Here is a 21,906-nt window from a genome sequence, read left to right on the forward strand (position 1 = left end):
TGGTCTGGCTGGCATGGAGCTTTGCCAAGGGCAGCCCTCGGCTGTGTTCGAGACACCTCTGGGAATCCACTTTTGGAAATCAAAGACATGGCAAGCAGGTACCTGAAGGACCTGAGCCACCAGGATGAAAAACTCTGATGCCTACGAGGCTGTGTAGGTACCATTAGGGGATGAGGAAGGGCCAGAGGTACAAGCTGACGGTTCTCCCCAGCTGCCATCTGTTGTCCCTCCTTCAGCGGTACTGAGGAGCAGTTCTCTTCTATTGGGAAGACAACAGCACATGCATGCTAAATCGTGGTACATATTAGGAAGCTACAGGTAGTGTAGCCACAGCTTTGGGTTCTTTAAAAGAAGCCAGAAATCTGGGTTTTTATGTACAACATCCTGATTTTTTTAAAGGTAGGCAACTTAATTCACCTTTTTAAAAATAAATATGAAGTGGCCACCCCACCCAAGCCCAAGTAAGCCCACCTCCTGGCCTTGGGCCGACAGCATGTGGGGGCTCCAGCCTCCACTTTGAACCCCGCGGTATCACGTGTCGATGCCACTTTGCCCAAACTCCTGAGCTGCGTTTTGTCGTGATCCCACGACATTCACATCTCAGAGAGATGGGCTTCAAGGAAGTTGCCTGATGGAGGAAGCACTAAGGTTCGCAGGGCAAAGCTGCCTGTCCTAAGGAACACCATCACGCTTCTTCTGGGCTGAAAAGAACAAACGACACCTGGGGCTGAGAGCTGATTCCAGGGAAGCAACCATGCATTTCTGGGGGCCCTGGGCTGAGCGAGAGCTGCGGGGTGTGGACTCCCTGCGCCGCAGCTCAGGTTTCCAAGGCGGAGGAGGATGGTGCAGGGCTCATATTTTCTCACCACCCCTTGCAATGCTGGGAAGCCGTAAAAAATCAATCGGCCCTGTGACCTCGCACACAAAACCCGAGACAGCAAGCGTGACCGTGGCCTTAGCTCTCCCGGCGCTGGCTCCTTTCTCGGCTCTGCCCCTTCACCTCCCAGCACAGCCTGCCAGATCCCTGGGGGGAAAGGGGAGGGACCGAGTCGAGGCAGAGTTTGGAATTTCAGGCTGCTCTGGGGAGCCCTCAGCTTACAAGGCCTACAGGCGCACAGAGGTTTCTCATCCCACGCAGTGGACTCAAGAGGCCGGCGCTGGAACTTAGTCTCTGGAAAGATGGGAGAGGTGCCCCAGGGCGGGTGGGGGCTGGGAGCCACGGAGGGGGCTGCAGCTGGAAAGGCCACCTTGGAAAGATAGGGTTCAGGGGCCCAAATTACCCACAACTGTCCGAAGGACACAAGTGTGTGAGGTGCTGAGGGAGCAGGTTCAGATTCAAAGCCAACAACTATGCGCCACAACGGGCCGTAGGAATCCTCACCAAGACAAGCTCTGAATGGCTGCCACCCGCGGGCCAGCGGGACCTCTGGGGGTGCCCCCGCAGTCCCCTCCCTCACCGCGAGGGCCGTGGGTTTGAGTACAGGCCGCAGACGCAGGTGTCTGCTCTCCTGCCCACCTCCCTCTCCTGAGTCTCGAATGCCCACGTGCGCTCGGTCTGTGCCCAGGGCTGTGTGCACACAACCCCAGACCCTGCAGCGATCTGGAGAGCAGCCTGCAACGGCCCCCCGGCGTGGAGTTTTGGATTTTCTTTGAGCACTCTGGCACTGAGGAGGCCACCTCACATCCTGCTGGGGTAGGGGGTGGAGACGCGACTGGCGCCTGGGAAGGGCCGTTCCCCCTGCCTCCCTCGCTAAGCCTGAGCACCCCCAGAGGGCTGCTTCCGGAACCTCACCTCGGGCGACCCCTACGTCACTGCCTGGCTGCACCTCCAAATGCTTAAAGACTTTTATTTCTGATTGCTTTGAAAGGGATAACGTGTCCAACATACAAAAATAGCTGGGAACTTGCGGAATCTTTTAGCCTATTGCTCTTTATCCACGGATAAATCCTCTTGGATTTTTAAGACTATAGTTGAAAACCTGCAGAAGAGAAAAAATTGTCTTTCAGTACCTTGCTTTTCCTTGGTGCCATCTCGCTCCCAACTGTGCCCTTAAAAATGTATCTGCTCTCGGGTGAAAGCCTGCGTGAGCTGCCACCCACGGGAGAGGTCTTAGGTCCCTTTTGCGGCTAGGGGTGCCTGGCTACATGAACATCAGGAATTCTAGAACGGGCCCATCGACCCGTGCTCGGCTGGCTGGCACCTTGGCCACCTCTGGTGCTCCGAGGCTCGGCCAGCGTGTAGGGGGCACGGATGGACTCCTAGGTGTTTGAGACTCTCAGCCTTGCCAGGATTGGGCTCTGCTCCTGAGGGCCGTGTTCCCTGCCTCGCCCAGCCCCGTCCCTCTGCCGATGGTATTACCGTCTGTACATTAATAAGCAAAGAGCGCCACAACAGTCTCTCAGCAAAGGGACTAGAAAGCCCATCAGCGGCCAACTCGTCTGCCTCCCCACAAACTGGGCTGAAAGAGCAGCGAGAGGGAGTTGGGTTAGACAGTTATCAGGAGTGTCTGCAGATGCTGGGTTGCCGCCCCCTGGCTCCGCTGGCCCAGGGGCCTGCGGGAGTCAAACCAAGACCCACTGGCAGGGCTGGGGCAGGGTGGCTTCGGCTCTGCTTACAGAGGGCGGCCCCCGAGGTGCTCGCTGCCCCTTAGATTGCTTGACTTCTCTGTCAAGCCTCTCATCTCATCAGCTTTGCTCTTGGCTCTCAGGCCGGAAGAGGGGAAGGCCATGGGGTGCATTCTGCAAGGTGGCAGTGTACCAAAGGGGCCTGAGAATTAATTTTGATTTTCTGCACAAGACAAGTGCAGTGGTCAAACGCTTGATCCACTCCCAAAGCTCCGAGTGCACGTCTGTGGCCCTGCCCCCCTGGCTTGTGTCTGCCAGGGCTCTGCTTCTGCTTTTGAACCACTGTAGCCCTGGCCACGTCACCAAAGCCACTCGTATCGTGTGTTTTAACAGATTGAGGTTAGGCCAGATCGACAGACGATGACGCTCCATTACCCGTCATGTACAATGAGATGTGCAGATACTATCTGCAGCCACGTGGGTCGGACAGGATCAGCGAATGCGTGCAGAGCCACACAAAGACCGTGAGGGCTATCGGCCCAGAGCAAGCTTTCAATAGCCTATGACGAAGTCACTAAGTGGACAGGACTCTGGGAACGTCTGTCTCAGGAAACATGCGCGGGCTCTGGGAATGCTTTTGCCGTCTATGGGGAGGAGCCCTGGGATGGGGCAACTGGCCTGGGCCTTCCATTCTTCACCTGGGTGCAGGGCACAGCAGTGCAGAGCATACTGGGCTCCGGGCCACTGCACGGCCTCTGCCAGCCCGGCAGCCTCCGCCTCACTGAGTGGGCCAACACTCCCACACTCCCAGGGCTCAGGGAGACCGAACGAGTTAATATGTTGGATGTGTTTCCTCGGTGCTGGCAGTTTTGATGACTCAACTGCCATTTACAGCACCTGGAAATTGGGCCCAGTGAGGCAAGAGTGAGGCAGGGATCTTCGTTTTTTAAATAAATGTCTTCAGACAGGTGTATGTGGCAGAAGAAATGACTCAGCTCTTAACAGAAAACAAAACAAAACACAGCAAAACTTATCTTCCTCGTGTTCAGTGATGCATGAATGTTTTAGGAGTGAGATGCAAGACGGCAAAAGTAACATAAGTTTAAGGGATTTCTAGAAAAGTGGTTTATGAGAAAATGGTTTTTTTGTTATTTTCAAATAGATTCCTGAAATCTTACCTCTTGTATGTATGGATTCAAGACATACCAGTGTGTTCTATTTGTTGGTAACTCTCTGCTAGAGAGTTGAATGCATTAGATCAAACCTTATGTCAATTGCAGATATTCAACCAATTTGAAATACAAAAATGGTCACTGCATAGAGTTCAACCTAACACAAATACATGCCTTACAGACCTCCCCGGAAACAATTCAGAGGATTGGGAGATGGGCAAACAGGTGGCTGTGTGTTCAAGCAGTCTCCTCGCCTCCACCCATTTCTCCACTTCTCTTTGAAGGAGCTGGCCCCTGCTGTAGGTGTGCATGTGCATATGTGTGTGTGTATGCATGTGGTATGTGTTGACATGCATGCTCCTCTCTCCAGCTTAGGTTCATCTTTTCATTTCCAAAAGCCAGCAAATTCAACAAAATACTTGGAAATAATCTAAGCATTTAAGGAGTGTTGTGTGTCTCCTTGATGGAAAACCCATGGGAAAGGGGCGTATGAGGGTTGGAGGGGCTTCTTGGGCGGAGTTATAGTTTGATCTGTTTTCTCCTTGGGTTTCCTTGCCAATGCTAAGCTAATGCGTTCGAAATTAAAATCACCCTGGCTGTTCTGCACTTATAGTTTTGACTTATTTTTTGTATTATTAATATTTTATCATAAAAGTATTGATTTCCTTTAACTAAGAGACTTTAAAGTTTGCTGCATCCTTAAGTATGATTTTATTATGTCTTGGGGCCGAATAATTTTTTCTCTCCCCAAAGGAGTGCTTTTCCTTTTATATAATGCATGTCAAGAAGGAAAAAGGAATTGATTCACAGAATTCTGCATTATTGGCAACTTTTAAGGAATCTATCTAGTATGGATGCTCGGATAGGCATTTCCTAAACATGACCATCGCAACTCATTGTTAAGCCTTCTCATCTGTTACAGGTAAGAACACCAAAGCACAAAATTTATATTAAAATACAAGTGAACCCCAAGTGAAGTCAACATAGAAAAACAGAGACAATTCTAGACATTACTTCAAAGCTTAGAAACGCCTTACAAGTGCCCCAAGATTCATAACAGCCTCAGTTTCCACACTATCTCTCTCCCTTCCTTCACGAAAGGCAACTGAAAACGAGAAGAAATCCTTCTAGTTTCTGCCTAGACAAGGAATAGTTTCCTTTTTTACTTAAATTGTTGACAGTCAGGTGCCAGTCACAGAGTTAGGGAAAGAACACTCAGTTCTAGAGAACCCACCCGGAGGCAGGGAAAAGGCAGTGGCTGGCCAAACCAGCTAAGCACTGTGAAATGTTTAAATATTGAACATCCTCTCTTCTTCCTCCCATTTATTATTAACTCACACCCACAGCACCGGGTGCGTTGACTTAATTTCTTCCCAAGAATCCAAAACACAATGGACAATGCCTGGGGGCCAAAAGGGGAGGGTAAGCTGAGATTTGGGCTAATTTCTTTCAAATCCTCTCTGGAAATCCTTTATCGTCAGCCCTGCGATTCTAGAGCCACGAATTCCTGGAAACGTCTCAGCCTCTCGGTGACCCTGGTGCCCAAATGCGGATGATTAGTGCCCCAAATATTGACATGCTGTACTTTCTTCCCCTTCCAAACAAGGGAGCAGTGTCAGAGTGAGGCTGTGCGGATGACGCTGACGCCACTGGACCAGCGAGGTTGCGGAAGCGTCATCTAGACAGGAGCATATAGTTGGGGACGGTGGGCCCACGCTCAGGCAGGTAGAAAGATGCCCATGATGCCGCGAGGACGCGAGAAGATGCCCTTTGCTTAGTTACTAGACGGCCGGGCAAGGGGACCAGCAGTGATTCTGCTCCAGCACAAGAAACCCATCTGATGTCAGAAATCTAGGCCAATGGCCAAGCTAACACGGGGGCTTGGGCGTTATTCCTCATGGGTTTGGAAACATAAACCTAAAATCTCTCCAGAAAACAAGGACCTTTTCTTGGGAAGAAATGGGCGGGGGGCAGGGGGTAGGGAAGTTGGACCACCTGTCACGCCCACGCAGATACCAAACACCCTCCTGCCAAACCTTTGGCTGTCCTAGTGGCAGAAGCCGGCTACTCTCATTAATTTTTCTGGGCTTTTATCTGTTCAAGTGAAATTGTCCCAAATGACCGGCTTACAGCTTCCACTTTCCTTTAAAAGACAGCACTGCATTTGAGATCGATGTTTTCCCCTGAAATGCAGGCTAAATTTATCCTTCCCTGCATCGTGCTCTCTGGTCTTTGCACTAAGCCGGCAAGCAGCTCAGGCCCTCTCCCTGAGGAGCGTGGCAGCTGTCTTCCAGCCCGGGCTCCTCGCCGGGGTCACTCAAGTACCCAGGGCTTGTCCTTCTGTTCGTCTCCCGTACAAAGCCCTCCAGCTCTCTGCCGGCCTCCCCAGCTGCCACATTCTCTCAAGGCCCTGTGAAGTGTGCTCCAGGTTCCCGCGTTCTTCATCAGCCCCCAGCTCTTAAAATCCATCTTGAGAAGCCATCAGGCTGGCTCTCTTTGAGTTGCTCTTGAGAACCTTGTCCCCAGCCAGCCCCCATCTCCCAGACTGGCTGAGTATTCATTATTTGATTGCCTCTCACAGCGGTAGGGTGAGGGAGGCTGCCGTGGGCTTTTCGGACTGAACTGAATCAGATAACTGACTTCTGTTTCTTGGTCTCACTTGGCGAGCCGCCCTGGAGTGAAATTTCACTGATTGATTTAATGCCTGATATCCAGAGAGCTGCAGATTTCTGAAGTCTCTATTCTTATACGTGGCTGCGATGCCTAAACACGCATTTTGAGCTATGGCTTCTATTCTGCTGGTAATCTGCATGTTCTCTCTCTTTCTTTTTGGCAAGAATAAGAAACAAGAAATGAGACTGATGGAAAGAATTCATGTGCCCAGGCAGGTATGTGTGCACACAAGTGTGTACACCTACCCATAAGGACTATGCCTTGACGCATCAAGCAGGCTGGTATCTCTGGAGAGCCACCGCGAATGGCAATGCGGGGCCTGCGTGTGGCCAGTGGGGCCTCCTCCCTCTGCTTTCTGGAAAGCAGTCGGGCAAGGTGCTATCAAAAGCCTCAAGCACGGCTTTCCCTTTGACCCTGAAGGAATAACTGGGAAGGTGGACGAAGATTTCTGGAGAAAGATGTTCGCCACAGGGAGGTTCACAAGGCAGGAGAAGCAACCTAAATAGCCAATATAGGCACACTGGTGAAGGCAATTTTGACTATCCAGACAGTGGACTATGATGCAGCCTTTAAAAATGAAGTTTACAAAGACGTATTTTACAGCGCGGGGACTTGCTTATGCTCTGAGGACGACGTTGTTACAGAGAAGACTCTGTACCCCACACTCTCTGTGATAGTGGACACCTGGGCGCTGCCGATATGCCCAGCCAATGAGCCCCTACACTGTGGAACACTATGGAGCCAGGAAAAGGATCAAGTGGAATCTGTGGGCCTTAACCCAGAAAGGTTTCTGATTCACAGTATGCCTGAAAAAAGCAAGCTTTGGAATGGTATTCATGGTTATGATTGTTTCAGTAAAAAACAAAATAAAACAACTCCCCCCCCCCCCCAAAACCAGGCAGCCCAAACCATAAGACAAAACAATTTATAATCCCTTATCCTAAACCCTTGTGGCCAGATATGCTCTGGAATTTAGGAATGGTGAGGAGTTCAAAAGACTATGCGGTGTGTACATACTATGGTATACCCTGAGCTGGTCTTGAGCAGCTAAAACTACACATAGCAAACTGTGCGTGCTCACAATAAGGGACATTGACAATTCCTATAAAATAACCCATAGAAACAGTTCAGGGCAGGCTTTGTTACCAAATGAGTCAGGAAAAGTCTTTTGGTTTTCAGAGCTGTTTGGATTTTGGAGTTGCAGACAGGGGTTGTGCCTGGCCGTACCACCGCCTCTGAGCACACATACGGAAGGAGATGGCACAGGGGAGCGCTGGAGGGAGACAAGCCAAAGTGATGGTTGAGGATTTGGGGGAGGGGGTGGGAAGTGGGAGGAGTGGCCAAAGGGGACCTCAGCCTTGTTTGTAATGACTTTTTTTTTCCTTAAATGAAAATCAAATCATGTATTTCTTGGGTAACTAACAATTAAACAAACAAACAACAACAAAAAAAGAGAACAGAGCAGACGAAGACTAGAACAGAGTACAGCTAAATGTTAATGATGCTTGTTTCTGGGGTGGTGGGATAGTGGGTGATTTCTTCTTCCTGTAGCTTAATGGATTTCATTTATAATTTTCTATGTTCCTGTATTAATGTAGAAACAGCGGAACAGTAAACTGGTTCCACCTCTCCCCATCACGGCCAGCTCAGCCCCAGGCTTCAGCCATGGAGACCTCGGGGTTGAGCCCCGCTAGCTCTCCACCTCCTCAGCCACCAGTGCGATCAGGCCGTGGCGCTCGGCAGCGTCAGCTCCCGCTCCGCCACTGCGATGAAATATGGCCCCTTCCCCGGCCTCTGCTAACACACTTGCCACGTTGATTTATCATCTCTCTTACTCTCTCTGTCCTTTATTTTTCTGCCCTCTTGGCCTTTGATTGCTTTTCGGGAGTTTATCATATTGAACTTTTATACCTTTCCAGGAAACCCTATTATTTTTTTCTTCTCTTTCACAATTAATAAGTAATCACGAGAGCAGTTCTTTGGACAGAAGTACATCCTGCCTCCTGAACAGAACTGCTGGAGCCTTTCTTTTGTGACTCCTTCCGGGCCTGTGCTGAAGGGCACTTCACCTGCCACAGCAGGGCGAGCATCTGGGTACGCCCCACACTCAGGGGGAGGTTGCCAGTGGCTTTCTTGTCATCTGGGACGTTCCTGGTCCTCTGAGAATTGGATGCCCGCACAGCTAGCCTCCAGGTAGGGAGTTGGAAGACAGAGCGCTGGCCCAGGGTCTAAATGCTGGGGTTCAGACAGGGAGGTAGCAGAAGAACAACCTGAGAGTTAAGAGTAGGGGCTCTGGAGGCAAATGGACGTGGGTTCAAATCCCAGGCTGGTGCTGACCAGCTGTGTAACTGGGACCATAGCTCTGAGCCTCGGTTTCCCTGGGTATCACATGGGAAATTTCTCTAATGAGAAAAACAGGCACAGCCACGCTTAGCACAGTGGCTGACGTTGGAGCTGCTCAAAAGAGGGGAGCTGGCATTCTGCCACTGTGGCACCAGCGAGGCTCTGTGCACTTACTGCCAGACTCCATTTGCCAGCTTCTACCATGCAGTGAGGAGCCTGACTAGTCCTGATCATCTCTGGGAAGTAACACTGATCCAAGTGGGACCAGGGTTCTACAGCCGTTGGGGTGAGCTGGGCAGTGCTGCTGGCATGCCATCTACCAGCAGCAGGGAGTGACTTCTGGAACCACAGGTCAGCACTCTTTACCTGTTTTCAGTCCCAAATCCTTGACCCAAATGGCTCCCCACACGCTGCTCACAGCAGTGCTTTAATACCTATTTCTTTCCCTGAAATCATGACTCTGAGGTCAGACCACAACTAACAGATTTCTGGAAAGGTATGAAATGCGAACTTGTCATAATTTACAGGAAAGAAAAGGAATAGCAGGGTATTTTACCAGGAAGGACAGAGTTTTTTCTTCAAAGTCAAAAAGAAATGGAAAAAAGGCAAGTTTCAGAGGAAAGGAAGAGTGCCAGGTGAGTCTGGATTGGGTCAAGATTTCCAGATTAACCTGGAATGTGTGGCAGGTTCCAATTTCTTTTCTCACATTTGGACTGCTTTAAGGAAAATGTTGCATAAATCAGGCTATTTATGATCAAAATAGGACCCAAATCAGATAATTTGGTCTTCAAAAGATGATGTTTGTGTGACTGATGGGTTTAGAACTAGTTTTTTTAAAAAAACCCAACAGCTTTATTGAGATACACTGCACAATACTCATTTAAAGTGTACAATGAAACTGTATTAAAATATTCAGAGTGCAGCCATCACCACAATTTTAGGACATTTTCATCACCCTTGTAACTAGTTTTGATTATAACTTGTAGCAAGGGATAGTAAACACATTTATCCCTATGTCCAGTGAGCCTACAACCTGGCTTTTAAAAGAACCTCCCATTCTAGATTCTGCCATTCTTTCTCCTAACGTGGCACAAACCGTTTCCTTCTTCAAATCAGGCCTCCCTTCCGACAGTACTCATCATAGAAAACGTCCTGGGCCAGATTCCTCTCTACATGCAGGGCACTGTCAAGAGGGAACTCGACAAGGAGGGGAAGAGATGAGGGCAGCCCTTTGGGTTAAACACTGGCCTGGGAAGCAGAATCTGGATCCTGGGCCTCCGCTTATCTGACCAGGACAGAAAGTGTTGACGGGGGAATCTTCTGCCCAAACTTGTGGCAGGTGTCGCACAGATGCAACATTTTCACTCCCTGGGGGTCCAGGAAGCCTGTGGGCAAAGGCGTCGACTGGGACATCATGCTGTCCCAGCTCTGTTCCTCCTCATCCTTCCTCTCCCAGGCCAAACATCCCTTTCTCAGAGAAGTCTTCCCAAATCAGCTCCCTTTACTGTACACTATCCCAGCTCTCTGGATTGTTCCTTCGGGACACCAAAGGAGTTCCAAAGGTTTGGGACTGGCTGTGTTTGGTTCACCCCTGAATCCCAATGCGTACTGTCCAGCTCAGAGAAGCGGGACTTAACTATTTGTTAACTCCATCTGACACTCCACCCATTCATTACTTACCAAACACTACCTGTGTGCCTGGTATAGCTCCAGGAGTGGGGAATTCAGGAGAAAACAAAACACAGTGCCTGCTCTCATGAGGCTCAAGTTCATCAATGGGATGGGATGGGGCAGGGGAGCAGACAGTGAACGAACAGAAAATGTTGGGAGGGTGAGTGCTCTGTAGAGAATTAGGCAGGGCTGGGGGATGGAGGGTCTGGAGCGAGCGGCAAGCGGTGCTAGTTTATCCAGGATCAGGATGGGCAGGGAAGACCCCTCTGTGATGAGGAGGTCTGAGGAAAGACCAGAAGGAAGTCTGGACAGAGTCAGGCAGGTGACAGGGGCAATAACCTTCCAAGTAGGGATTGGCCAGCCCAGGGGCGTGTCTGCTGTGATTGAGGCTCGGCTCCACCCTGTGTTGGAGTGGGTGAGGGGGACAGTGGAGCGGGGTGAGGTCCATTCAGGAGGAACAGTGAAGGCACACTGTAGGGCCTCATGGGCATTCGGAGTGAGTGAAGCTTTAAGGACAGGAGACACTGCTCCAACTTGATCTGTCTAGTGATGGTGCTAAGAACAGACTGCTGGGGCGAGGAGACTGTGTTGAAGCCACAGAAATAGCTCAGGCTTGGCCCAGGTCAGGAGTCTGCAAACCAGTGCACGGGCCAAACCAGGCCATCTGCCTGTTTTCGTAAATGAAGTTTCACTGGAGTCCAGCCACACCCATTCATATGTATTGTTGAAGGCTGCTTTCGAGCTGCAATGACAAAGCCTAAAAATTTACTCCCTGGAACTTTAAGAGAATGTTGGCTGAGGCCTGGCCTGGGAGAGGCGACTGGGCTCTGGTCCATTTCCGGGGGGGTGGGGCTGACACGTTTGGTATGGACCGGCTGCTGAAAGAGAAGTCAAGGATGGCACCAAGCTTGTGGCCCTGGGCGGCCTCCTCTTTGCACTGAAACGTGGGTCATCAGGTCCCAGGGACAACCCCGCCTGGGGCAGGACTCCACGAGTGACTGTTTCTTGGCTTCCAGGGCTGTGTGTGGCTGGTTTGGAGCGTGGCCTTCGCCCTTCTGCTTGGAGCCCATCAGAGGCTCCCTTGTGCCCTTTGACGGTGTCTGGGTCGCAGAACCGATGCAGGCAGCAGTGCCCACGTGGCCTCACCTCCCAGTCCAGAAGGCTAAGCTGTGTGCTGGATCTCGTGTGCATGCCACAGCTTTCACAGCCCAGACTGGGCCACCTGCCCAGGATGCCCCATGCTTGGCCTGGCCATCCTTGAGACCCCTCTGCCCTCCTCAGCCCTCACTGTAGTAGTGGGGTAGGTGTTGTCTTCCTCAGGACACCAAACTCCTCCAGGGCAGGGGCCCACGTCTAAACCGTCCACTCCTCAGTTCCTGGCAAAGAGCAGGGTGCAAAGCAGCGCCTGTAATGGGTCTGCTGGAAGTATGGTGACCTTGGAGAACGAGACTCTCCTGCAACTTTGCTCAGGGCCCTGAGCATATCTCAGCCCCAGGCCCACAGGTGCTTCTACCCCAGGCACACTAAGAAGCACTTGTGACTTTGGAGGAGAGAGTCTGCCCAAGCGTGCCCCTGGCCTGCTAAGCTTCAATTCATTGCCAGGCAGCCAATAAGGCAGCTGGTGGCAGGGGCGTGTCAACTCCAGGGCAGGAGGGGCCTGGCCACGCTGTGCTCTGTGCTGGGGCAAGCGCGTGGTAGGTGCCTGGTGGACAGTGGATGAAAAGAATGCTGATCAGGCCATGCATCTTACCCACTTGTCATCCAGATCACTCCTGTAAAGCCACGCAAGGGAAATTCAGTGAGATTTCTCCACCTATGACAGTGCTCTCAAGGCTGAATGGACATCAGAATATCCTGAGAGCGTAACCCCAGTGACCCTCTCCTTGCTCCCTGACATGGTCGGGTGGGCTAGGGCCTGGACGCTGGGTTCTCTGAAAAGCTCTGAAGGTGATTCTGTAAATGCGCAGCCAGGGCTGAGACCACAGGGTTAGCGTGGTCTAGTCTAGGACCTAAAGCTGGACAAGAGCTTGCATGGGCTGAGCTCCAGTTTTCAGAAGGGTCTTGACTCTGGGTCCCTGGGTACTGTCAGAGCCAGATCCCACAGGGCACTCAGGGCCGAATGAGGGGGATTTTTCTTTGCTGTCGCTGACTTCCTATTCACCCAGTTAGCCATCCCCAGCAGCCACAGAGGGACAGGATCCTTGAAGGGGCAAGTCTACCCACTCGGAGTAGCCACGAGTCGATCTGAGGCTAAGGCCTTGCCACCCACTGGCTGCAGGGGAATGAGGCCACTCTCTGGCTTGGGTGCCAGGGGCAGCCACTGACCACCAAGAAAGGCTTTTGCTAACCTGTTCTGGACCAGGCTTCAGAGAAGTGCTGACTCTAAGGTGAATGACTGGAGGCTGGGAGTCGATCAACCAAAGAGTGGCTGCGAGAAAGTGACGAGGGCCAGGACCAGGAGATGCTCTCAAGTCCCCTGTGGTCTGTGGATGTGAGGGCAGTGGTGTAGTAGTAACTATCCTCCAAGGGGCTTGTTGGTTCTGGGGCTCCTCCTGCCAGTCTCGGAGCCATTATCAGTAACAGCAAAGGATGGGGGATGATGTAAAGCACGGAGAATACAGCAAGAGAGGCTGGGGTGCTGGCAGAGCACGGACGGGAGCCAGGCAGAGCTAGGGTACCACACGGGTTTTGTTGCTTTCTGCCCGTGCATTCCAGGGAAGTTACATGCAAAATGGGCACACGCCTGCCTCACCACCAAGGAAGGGCTAAACACGAGACACTGAAATCATGGAGCATGGCTGGGACAGAGCTTGGCGCTAGGTGCCCCAGGGGACGGGAGCCAGGGAAGCCTGTCCTCTCCCATATAAGGGAAGTTGGGGGTGGGGTTCTGTCCTAAGCTCCTTCCTGACTCAGGATCTCTGTATACACTATTCCTTCTGCCTGGAACACCTTCCTACTACCCTACCGCATTTACTCCAGTGAATTCTGCTATCAGCTCACACCACCTTGTCAGGGAAGCCTTCCCTGATTGCTACTAGATGAGGCCAGGTCCCCATTACATAGTAATTACGTATTGATTGGTATGATTATCTGAATAGTGCCTGTCTCGCCAACAAGACTGCAAATGCCACCTGGGCAAGGTCAGGTATGTTTGATCTATTCATGACTGCCACCCCAACCCCAAGCACAGCACCTGGCACACAGTAGATGCTCAATAAATGTTTGCAAGCTAAATGAAGGAGTGGACAGATGAACTTCATTGCCTTCCACAGAGGCCCACCTTTGAGGATCTGTGAAGGGAATGAGACAAAGTGTCCCCAAACTCATATCACTGAAGGCCTTATCTAGACCGGGTCAGCCCCAGAACCTTCTGGAAAGTTTCTAAATTCACCCTGATCAGCAGGGCTTACCTCTCTACTGCAGAGGCTTCCGGCTGGCATACCAGCATTTCCCACTTGTAGGTCAGAGACTTTTTTTAAAAGAGCTCTGGCTGAGGGCCAGCCGGGGCTACAAGAGGTAGGAGGAAAAGCTGTTGATGTATCACACCTACTGGGCAAATGTCGACTAGCTTGGGGAAGCCTAGACAGCCACTTAGTGTTGCCGGCCAAGCACAGGCATCTCAAGGCCTGACGAATGATCAGCAAGCTCTGGCAGCCTTGCTCAGAAAAGCCTTCTTAGTAATAGCACAGGATGGGGGATAATAACGTAAGGACGGGAGCTCTGGAGTCATGTGGGAAGGGCTGCAGTTGAGGTCATGGTATGTTTGCTTCCAACTGCAGCTCCCCTAAAGAAAAGGCCAAGAATCTCTTAGGTCACCAGGCCTCGAAGAGGACCCCTGAATGCTGGACAAGCAGATGGAGGGGTAAGCTTGTCTAAGGGTAGGCTTCAGAAATACCACTTGCTCCTGTGACCTTGGGCAAGTAACTCAACCTCTCAGGGCCTTAGCCTCCTCACCTGACAGGTGGCAAGCATCTTGTCCCTGGGCATTGTGTGGAAACACTTAGCACGAAGCTGGCAATGTGGTGAGCTCTCGGAAGCAACAACTCTTCAGTGGAGTCTGATCCATTGTCACGGTTCAACTTCAGAATGGCTCTGGGGTCACCACGTAAAGCACACTGCCACTTCCTGGCGAGGTGACCTGGGCTGGCCATGGCCTCAGTTTCCCCATTTGTCAGATGGGGACACTCTCTTCCTGGGGTCACAGGGATCATAAAGGTGAAAGTGCTTTGCAAGCCCTGAGGTGCTATGTGATGTCCGGAACAGCACCATCCGCAGGTGCAGATCCCTGAGGCCAGGAAGGGCTGTTCCCAAGCCACTCGCTGAGTCCACTCCCGGGGCCACCACCGCACCCTTCCCAGCTGCTCTTGGCTTCCAGTGAGACCCCAGAGGCCCCACAAGACTGACCCTAAGCCGTTCCTCACCCAGGATCCCCAGTGAGATGAGCCAGGTCCTGCCTGAAGCCCTCCAGAGGCTGCCCAGAGCACACCGAACGGAATGCACAGGCCTCCTGTTGCCTTCCAGGTGTCCCTGGCCTGGGCCCCACCTGCCTTGGTGACCTCCTCTCCTCCATTCCCATCCCCTGCCCCTCACCCCCTGTGGCCTTCCCTGTTTCTTCATCCGCCTCCAGCACGTAGGCAGGCAGTTGCACAAGGGCTGACAACAGAGCTATGGGAGGTACTCAGTGTACAAGGTACTGGGCCTTCTGCGTGGCCTAGAGGCCAGTGCCCAGAAGCCCCCTTGCCTGGCAGAGCTCAGGAACACCAGCTAGAACACTTTTGGGCGCAGGCTGAGGAGTGGGGCAAGCCACCCTGCAAGGGTCTCCAGGCAGGGCCACGAGGCTGGGGGCACCGGGATGCCGCTCGCAAGCTGATGATGTGGGGAAGGCTGCCGTCCCCCATGGCCTCCAGCTTCTCAACGAGGCCCCTGCTTAATGCCGTGATGTTGGCAGGCAAGCAGGCCCAGGGCTGGCCCAGGGCTAAGTGTCTTTCGGAGTGTTCAACCCTCACCACACCTGTGAAGCAGGGCTGCCATTAGCCCCACTTTAAAGAAGAGGAAAGTAAGGCTCAGAGGCTCCGAGGAACTTCTCGACATCACACGGCTGCCAGTGGGTCAGGTACAGCCTTGAACCTGGTGATCTGACTCCAGGGTTCCTGCCCTGGCCCCCTTACCGCAATGGCTCCCGCAGAGATTTGGCCCCTTTCAACAGCACAGTGACATGCACCTGGCGCACAGTAGGTGCGTGAGGGCTGGCAGCTTCCCGTGGGCGTCTCTTGCTGGGATGCAGAGGGGGCAGAAAGCACAGGTCAGGCAGAGGGGACAGTGAGCAGGCTGCGGTCTCCACCAGGCCTGGGCACCGTGTCAGCATGTAAGAACATGTCTCTGAACTGGTAGATATTTCCCTTGGGTGTCAGACTGGAAATCTGGCAAAAGAAGCATTTTTCCACAAGGGCCCAAGATTTTATAAATGTCAACTATTTCAGAATACTTTCCAGGTTCCTAAGGGGTGGTGGTGCTTGGGGGAGGCGCATTCCACCGACACCAACTTTTCCTGCCACTCGGCCATCTTGGCAGTTTAACATTCAGTCTGAGAGGTAGAATGTGCAGGAAAGTGGTGCTCTGTGGCCCGATAGCCTGTAGCGTCGATGTGCTCAGAAGGTCAGGACAAAGGATGGCTTTACATCAGAAGCTCCACAGAGCCTTCAAATCAACTTGGCAGGAAAGGAAAGAAAGGCGAGCAGGAGGGAACATTTTTCTCAGAAAGCAGGGTCTCTGCAGCCAGTGGGGGCTGAAACCAGGCCCTCTCTGCTCCTTCACTAGCTCTGGGCCTCTGAGCAACTGATTTGCTTTCTGAACTTTGCTTGCCCCAGCTGTAAAATTGGGATTAATAACAATCCTATTTAAATACGTAATTGGTTTTTTACGTATTTATCTCCTGATTTTATGCAAAGCAACTAGCACAATGCCCAGCACATACTTGGCCCTGAATAAAGGGGTATAACTTTATGCCGGGGCCTTAGAAATATCTGGGAAGGCTTGCACCTGAATTTTTACCAACTAGCAAATATTTTCTGGAGGAATCACAGCAAATCTTCACCTAAACTTAGTATCTCATAAGCAGAACCGCCTACTCCCGAGATGACACTGTGAACTTCTCACTGAACAGGGAGCCTGGGGGGAGTAGCTTTCAGTGACCTGTGCTCACAGCAGGGAAGGATGCAGACAAAGTAACACCCCTGATCACCCCCAATGATTCGCTGTGGGAGATGTTTTGTGATTGTTCTGGTGGAAGCAGGCTTAAGTGTGAAGAGATGTCATAAAATGGCCAGTCATGCCACAACTGGAGAGTAATATTCACTTTCAGTCATTTGGGAATTTGAGATGTTAAAACAAGAAAACTGTGTGTGCTGTGGGGGAAAAGCACATTGATACAAAATGCCATGGTTCAACAGGTGCTAATAAGGGAGGATGTACCATGTTATCGGATGCTGGCTAGAGAGGAAAAGGATAGTAGAAAGCTGTAAGCAGTGTAGAGGCTAAGGGATGGGCACAGGACCCAAGGGTGGCTCCACCAGGCCAAGCTCTGATGCTGCGATAAGGCAGGCCAGGGGTGGGCCAGCCCTAGAGACCTGCCAGTTCCTGGGGACCTTCCCAATCATCACCGCCCCTGAAGGCCTCCTGGACAGAACAATATCAGCAAATAACAAGGATTTCAATGGGCCAGAGGCTGCTATCATCAAAATGCCCTTGCTAGCCAAAGCACACAGAGACCCTTCAGAGAGAAACTGAGGCACCCTGATATCTTGCCTTAAAATAGTCCTGTGACTTCCTGCTCCCCTCCCCCACGTACGTCACTGGTCACCAAATCCTATTAGTCCCACAGCCAAGATATTTCCGGATTCACTTCATGGATATTAAACCCCAGAGAAACCCTTCCATGAGGATGCTTTGAGACGCTTATTATTAGTAAAGGACAAAAAATTGGCTGCAAACTAAACATCCATCAAGAGGGGACTGGCTAACTAAACAGCAGTTTGCTCAGACAATGAATTACTCTGCAGCAGGCAAAACAAATGAGGGTGCTCTTATGAACTGACATTTAAAACATTTCCAAGATATACTGCTGAGTGAAAATAGCATTTAGGTTAAAAAAAAAAGAGAAAAAGAAAAAAAAAGGGGGGGGGCAACATAACTCCATAGCACACTTATGGTATGTAAATGCCCAGAAAGGCCCCACGGTTCATGCTGACTTGTCAATGGGGCTACCTCTACGGAGAGACCATTTCTGTAAAGTTGGAACTTCCCATCAGGAAAAAGCATTCACACGTGACCTGGGTAATGAAAATGAAACAGTTCTTGGGTCAGACCCATTTCCACCCCTGGCTGGCACCTAGGTCCTCCCTGCCTCTCTCTCAGAAAACATCAGCAGCCCACGGGGAAAGAGTGCAGAGGAACACAGAGGAGGCGCTGGATTGGAGCCTGCCTCCCTGGTGGTGGGACCTCCTCGCTGAGGCTCCATTCCCTGATTGTGAGACGGGCCTAACGCCACCTACCTCACAGGTGACGAGGTCCCCTTCCCCTGCCCTGCCTGATACTCCTGATCCGATTCACTCTTAACCCAAGTTCATTCTGCTGCCTGAGTCCCCTGACTCATCCCTCTTCTGCTTTAGAACCGCCAATGGTTCCCTATTGCTTCCAGAATAAAATGCTAACCCTAGTGGGCCGTGAAGCCCTCGCTGGCTGAGCTTTCCACCTTGACTCTCACCATGCTCAACCCTCAGCTCCTCCGTGCACATGCCGTGCCTTCTCTTCTGGGAAGCCCCCACAATGCTCCTGTCTGCCTCCTTGCTCTGTTCTGATCAATTTACATGCCTGTCACACTTGCATACCCTGCCCAGTTCCTCTCTGGGCACCCACCATGTGGCACAGTATTGATCTGATTCACTAAAGGCCTCAGTAAACACTTGCTGACCCTAGTCAGTGCATTTGTCAAGTAACTTCCTTGCAATTTGTAAAGATGATTTGAAAAATGTCAGTTCTTTTTCCCTTCCTTCTCTTCCAGGTGGTCCTCAACCTGAGTTACCAGGAGCTGCCATGCTTTAAGGAGCCATCCCAAGGCATAAAGGAGAGGGGCATTTGGAGGGCCCAATGACTCATGCCTGTGAGCCTTCGGCACAATTATTTTGTCCCACTCTTGCCTTTTGATTTGGTTCTTCTTACTCCTCATGAATTAACTTTCTTTCCAGTCTGTCTGTGCACTCAGCAATGACACTTACTTGGCATCCAATTCTCTTGGATCTCTTGGCACAATGGCTACTGCTTAGGAAGTGGTAAAATGTTTCTCAAACCCTTTTCCAGGGGGACCCTGGGGTTCCTTGAGCTGGTCAGGGATTTTCTAAGGTGAAAAGCAAATCAAGGTGGTCTCTTTTCAATTCACAGATAAACTTAAAGGCTAGAATTTTCTCAGTTCCTGGGTTTTCTCCCATAAATGAGCCTTCAATCCTTGGCATTTGTTATTATTCCTTTGCTAATGAGAACTTAGTTGCTAGAACCAATGACTCAGAGGCAAAAAACAAAATAAAACAACAACAATAACAAAAAACCCCCCAAGCATCTGCAGAAAAAAGCTTGGAAAGTTTCCTCAAATAATTTTAGGGACTTTCAGATGCAGAAACTCATACTGACAGAATAGAGTCATGCTCTCTGGTTCACATGATAGAACAGAACACAACAGTTCTTCATGGGCTTCCCAAAGCACACCTGACTCCCAGGAGGTCAGTCAACAAACACTCCTCAAAACCAAGAAACTGTGATTCATGAGGTGAGAAGAAGACAGGTGTGGCTGAAGCGCAGTCTGGCCTCTTGTGTGCTATGTGGCCTTGGGCAAGTTGCTCCTCTTCTCTGCACCCTGGCCCAATTCTCCTCTGGACCTGGCCCTGCCTCCAGAGCTGTGGTACTTCTGGCAAATCACGCAGCCTGAATCCTCACTGCCCCTTCTGCAGGGAGAGGGAAATTCTGCCTGCCCTATCGCATCCCAGTGTTTGATCCAGTTCCTTTCTAAGAAGAGCAAATCTATACAACTGTAGGGGGTCTTTGTTTTATGGGCTTATCAATTTTGTTTGTGTGAACTGCTTTCATGTACAGAAAGAGAACCTAATATTTTGGGGTCAGGCCCTAATTAATAACAAAGGAAGAAGCTTTACTGAAGGCATCTTTCTAGACTCGTCACAAGCATTAACTCATTTCACATTCACAGTAACCTAATGAGGCAGGTGACATTATCATTGCTTTTTCTTGTATGAAAGAACTGAGGCCCAGAGAGGTGGAGTAACTGGCCCAAGGGCATGTAATAAGTACAAGTTAGCTGCGGCTCTTGAACCCAGACTGCCTGGCTTCAGGTCACGTGCTAAACGACCTCATTTTGCTAACTCATGTGGCAAAGACTCGCCTGTTGGAGAGAGAACCTCCACAATGGATGAATAGAAATCACGATGGCAAAGAAGGACTCAAGTTTACTTCATGGGTACCTCAGGGTGGTAAGATGTAGTGAAGTCTTTTTCTTGGTGCTTTTCCAGCTTTCCTAGTTGTTCTGCAATAAGCATGCTTGCCTTACACCAAGAAGTCAGGAGATGAGAGAGGGCAGGAGCTGTGTCTCCAGGACAGGGACACCCAGGCTAGCAGTAGGGCCTCTTGCTCTATATGGGGACAAGGGCGTAGGCCCGCCCACTCTGTGGTGCCAGCAAGGCTGCCCAGTGGGCCTGCCCGAGTCTACAGAACGTTCCAAGGTATAGACAAGATCAAATGGCAGCTTGAATACAGGTTTTGTTTTCTTCCCACACCTCCTGCATGGGCTCGCCAAACTCTTCTCCCTCAGTACCCTGTGCTTTCCCTGTTTCAGGTGGGAAATGATCCTGAGAAGTGAAGCAATACTAGATTCTTCAGAACTGTCTTCCATGAGGAAGAGCTCTTCTAGAGCCTGACAACTGGCTCTGCTTGTTGTTTGCAAAACGAGGATTTCACAAGAGATGGGCTCCCCAACAAGTGCTATTGTGTCTACTGGGAAAGTCTTTTTGGGGCACATCCAAGTGAGAAAACCTTGTGGGCCCTGATGGGGGAACGTCATTCCTTCCCAGGCTGTGCGTTCCCAGCTCCAGATACTGCTTTGAGGCTCTCCACAGCTCTTCTGAGAGCCTTGCAAAGAGGCCTGGCAAGCAGGGGACCCCTGGACTTGGCTTAGGGCTGATATTAAAAAAATTTTTCCCCCAATATTGTATTATAAAAATTTTCAGGTAGATAAAAAAGTTGAAAAACTTTTTACAGTGAATAGCCATATATCTATCAGTTTACTATACTTAATCACATATCTATCTATCCTCTACCTATTCATCGAGCTATAATTATTTTATTACTGAAGTTGTAGGTTTACAGAAAAATCATGCAGAAAAAAAAAGTTGTAGGTTTACAGAAAAATCATGCAGAAAAAAAAAAAAGTTGTCATATTACCCTCTCCCCATAGACAGTTTTCCCTGTTATTAACACTGTATCAGTGTGTAATTCTATTACAATTGATGAAAAATTAAAATTATACTATTAATTGTAGTTCATAGTTTACATTAGAGTTCATTGTGCTGTATAGACTTTTTAAAAAAAATCTGTATTCCAGTAACATTTGTACACCCTAAAATTTTTTCCTTTTAATCACATTTAAAAATAAAATTCAGTGGTGTTAATTGCATTCACATTGTTCTGCTATCATCATCAACCATCCATGACCAAAACTTTTTCATCATCTCAAATAGAAACTCTGTATGGATTAAGCAGGAACTCCCCATTCCCTACCCCATCCTAAGCTCCTGGTAATTTGTATTCTAGTTTCTGACTATGAATTTGCTGCTTCTAATTATTTCATATCACCAAGATTGTACAATATTTATCCTTTTGGGTCTGGCTTATTTCACTCAACATGATGTCATCAAGGTTCATCCACACTGCCGTATATATCATAAATTCACTTCTTTTTACAAGCTGAATAATAATCCATTGTGCGTAGAGACCACATTTAGTTTATCCATTCTTCTGTTGATGGACACTCGGGTTGTTCCCATCCTTTAGTAATTGTGACTAATGCCACTATGACATCAATGTAAAAATAGCTGTTCGAGGCCATTTCAATTCTTTTAAGTATATACCTAGAAATGCGACTGCCAGTCATACAGTAAGTCTATACTTAACTTTCTGAGGAAGCGCCAAACTGTTTTCCACATTGACTGCACCATTTAACATTCCCACCAACAAAGAACAGGGGTTCCTATTTCTCTGTATCCTCACCAACACTGGTTATTTTCCATTTTTTGAATAGTAGTCATTCTAGTGGGAGGGAGATGGAATTTCATTGCGGTTCTGATTTGCATTTCCCTAATGATGATGAGCATCTGTTCATGTGCTTCTGGCCATTTGTATATCTTCTTTGGAGAAATGTCTATTC

The 21,906-nt window shown here is 50.1% G+C and overlaps 1 protein-coding gene across 8 annotated transcripts in view; it reads right to left on the bottom strand.

Moving 5' to 3' along the window:
• Positions 1–21,906, bottom strand: part of CLEC16A (C-type lectin domain containing 16A) — a 224,021-nt gene that overhangs the window by 19,290 nt on the left and 182,825 nt on the right. The window contains exon 22 of one of the 8 annotated variants that reach the window (XM_058286470.2): positions 1,828–1,979. The exons of the other annotated variants lie outside the window; for them this stretch is intronic. Within the exon in view, the coding sequence (XP_058142453.1) occupies positions 1,966–1,979 (14 nt within the window). The 3' untranslated portion in view covers positions 1,828–1,965. Of the gene's footprint in view, positions 1–1,827; positions 1,980–21,906 lie in introns of those variants that run through there. 8 annotated transcript variants of the gene reach the window in all.

The sequence above is a fragment of the Dasypus novemcinctus genome, chromosome 23 (assembly GCF_030445035.2).
Source record: "Dasypus novemcinctus isolate mDasNov1 chromosome 23, mDasNov1.1.hap2, whole genome shotgun sequence".
Lineage (NCBI taxonomy): Eukaryota > Metazoa > Chordata > Mammalia > Cingulata > Dasypodidae > Dasypus > Dasypus novemcinctus.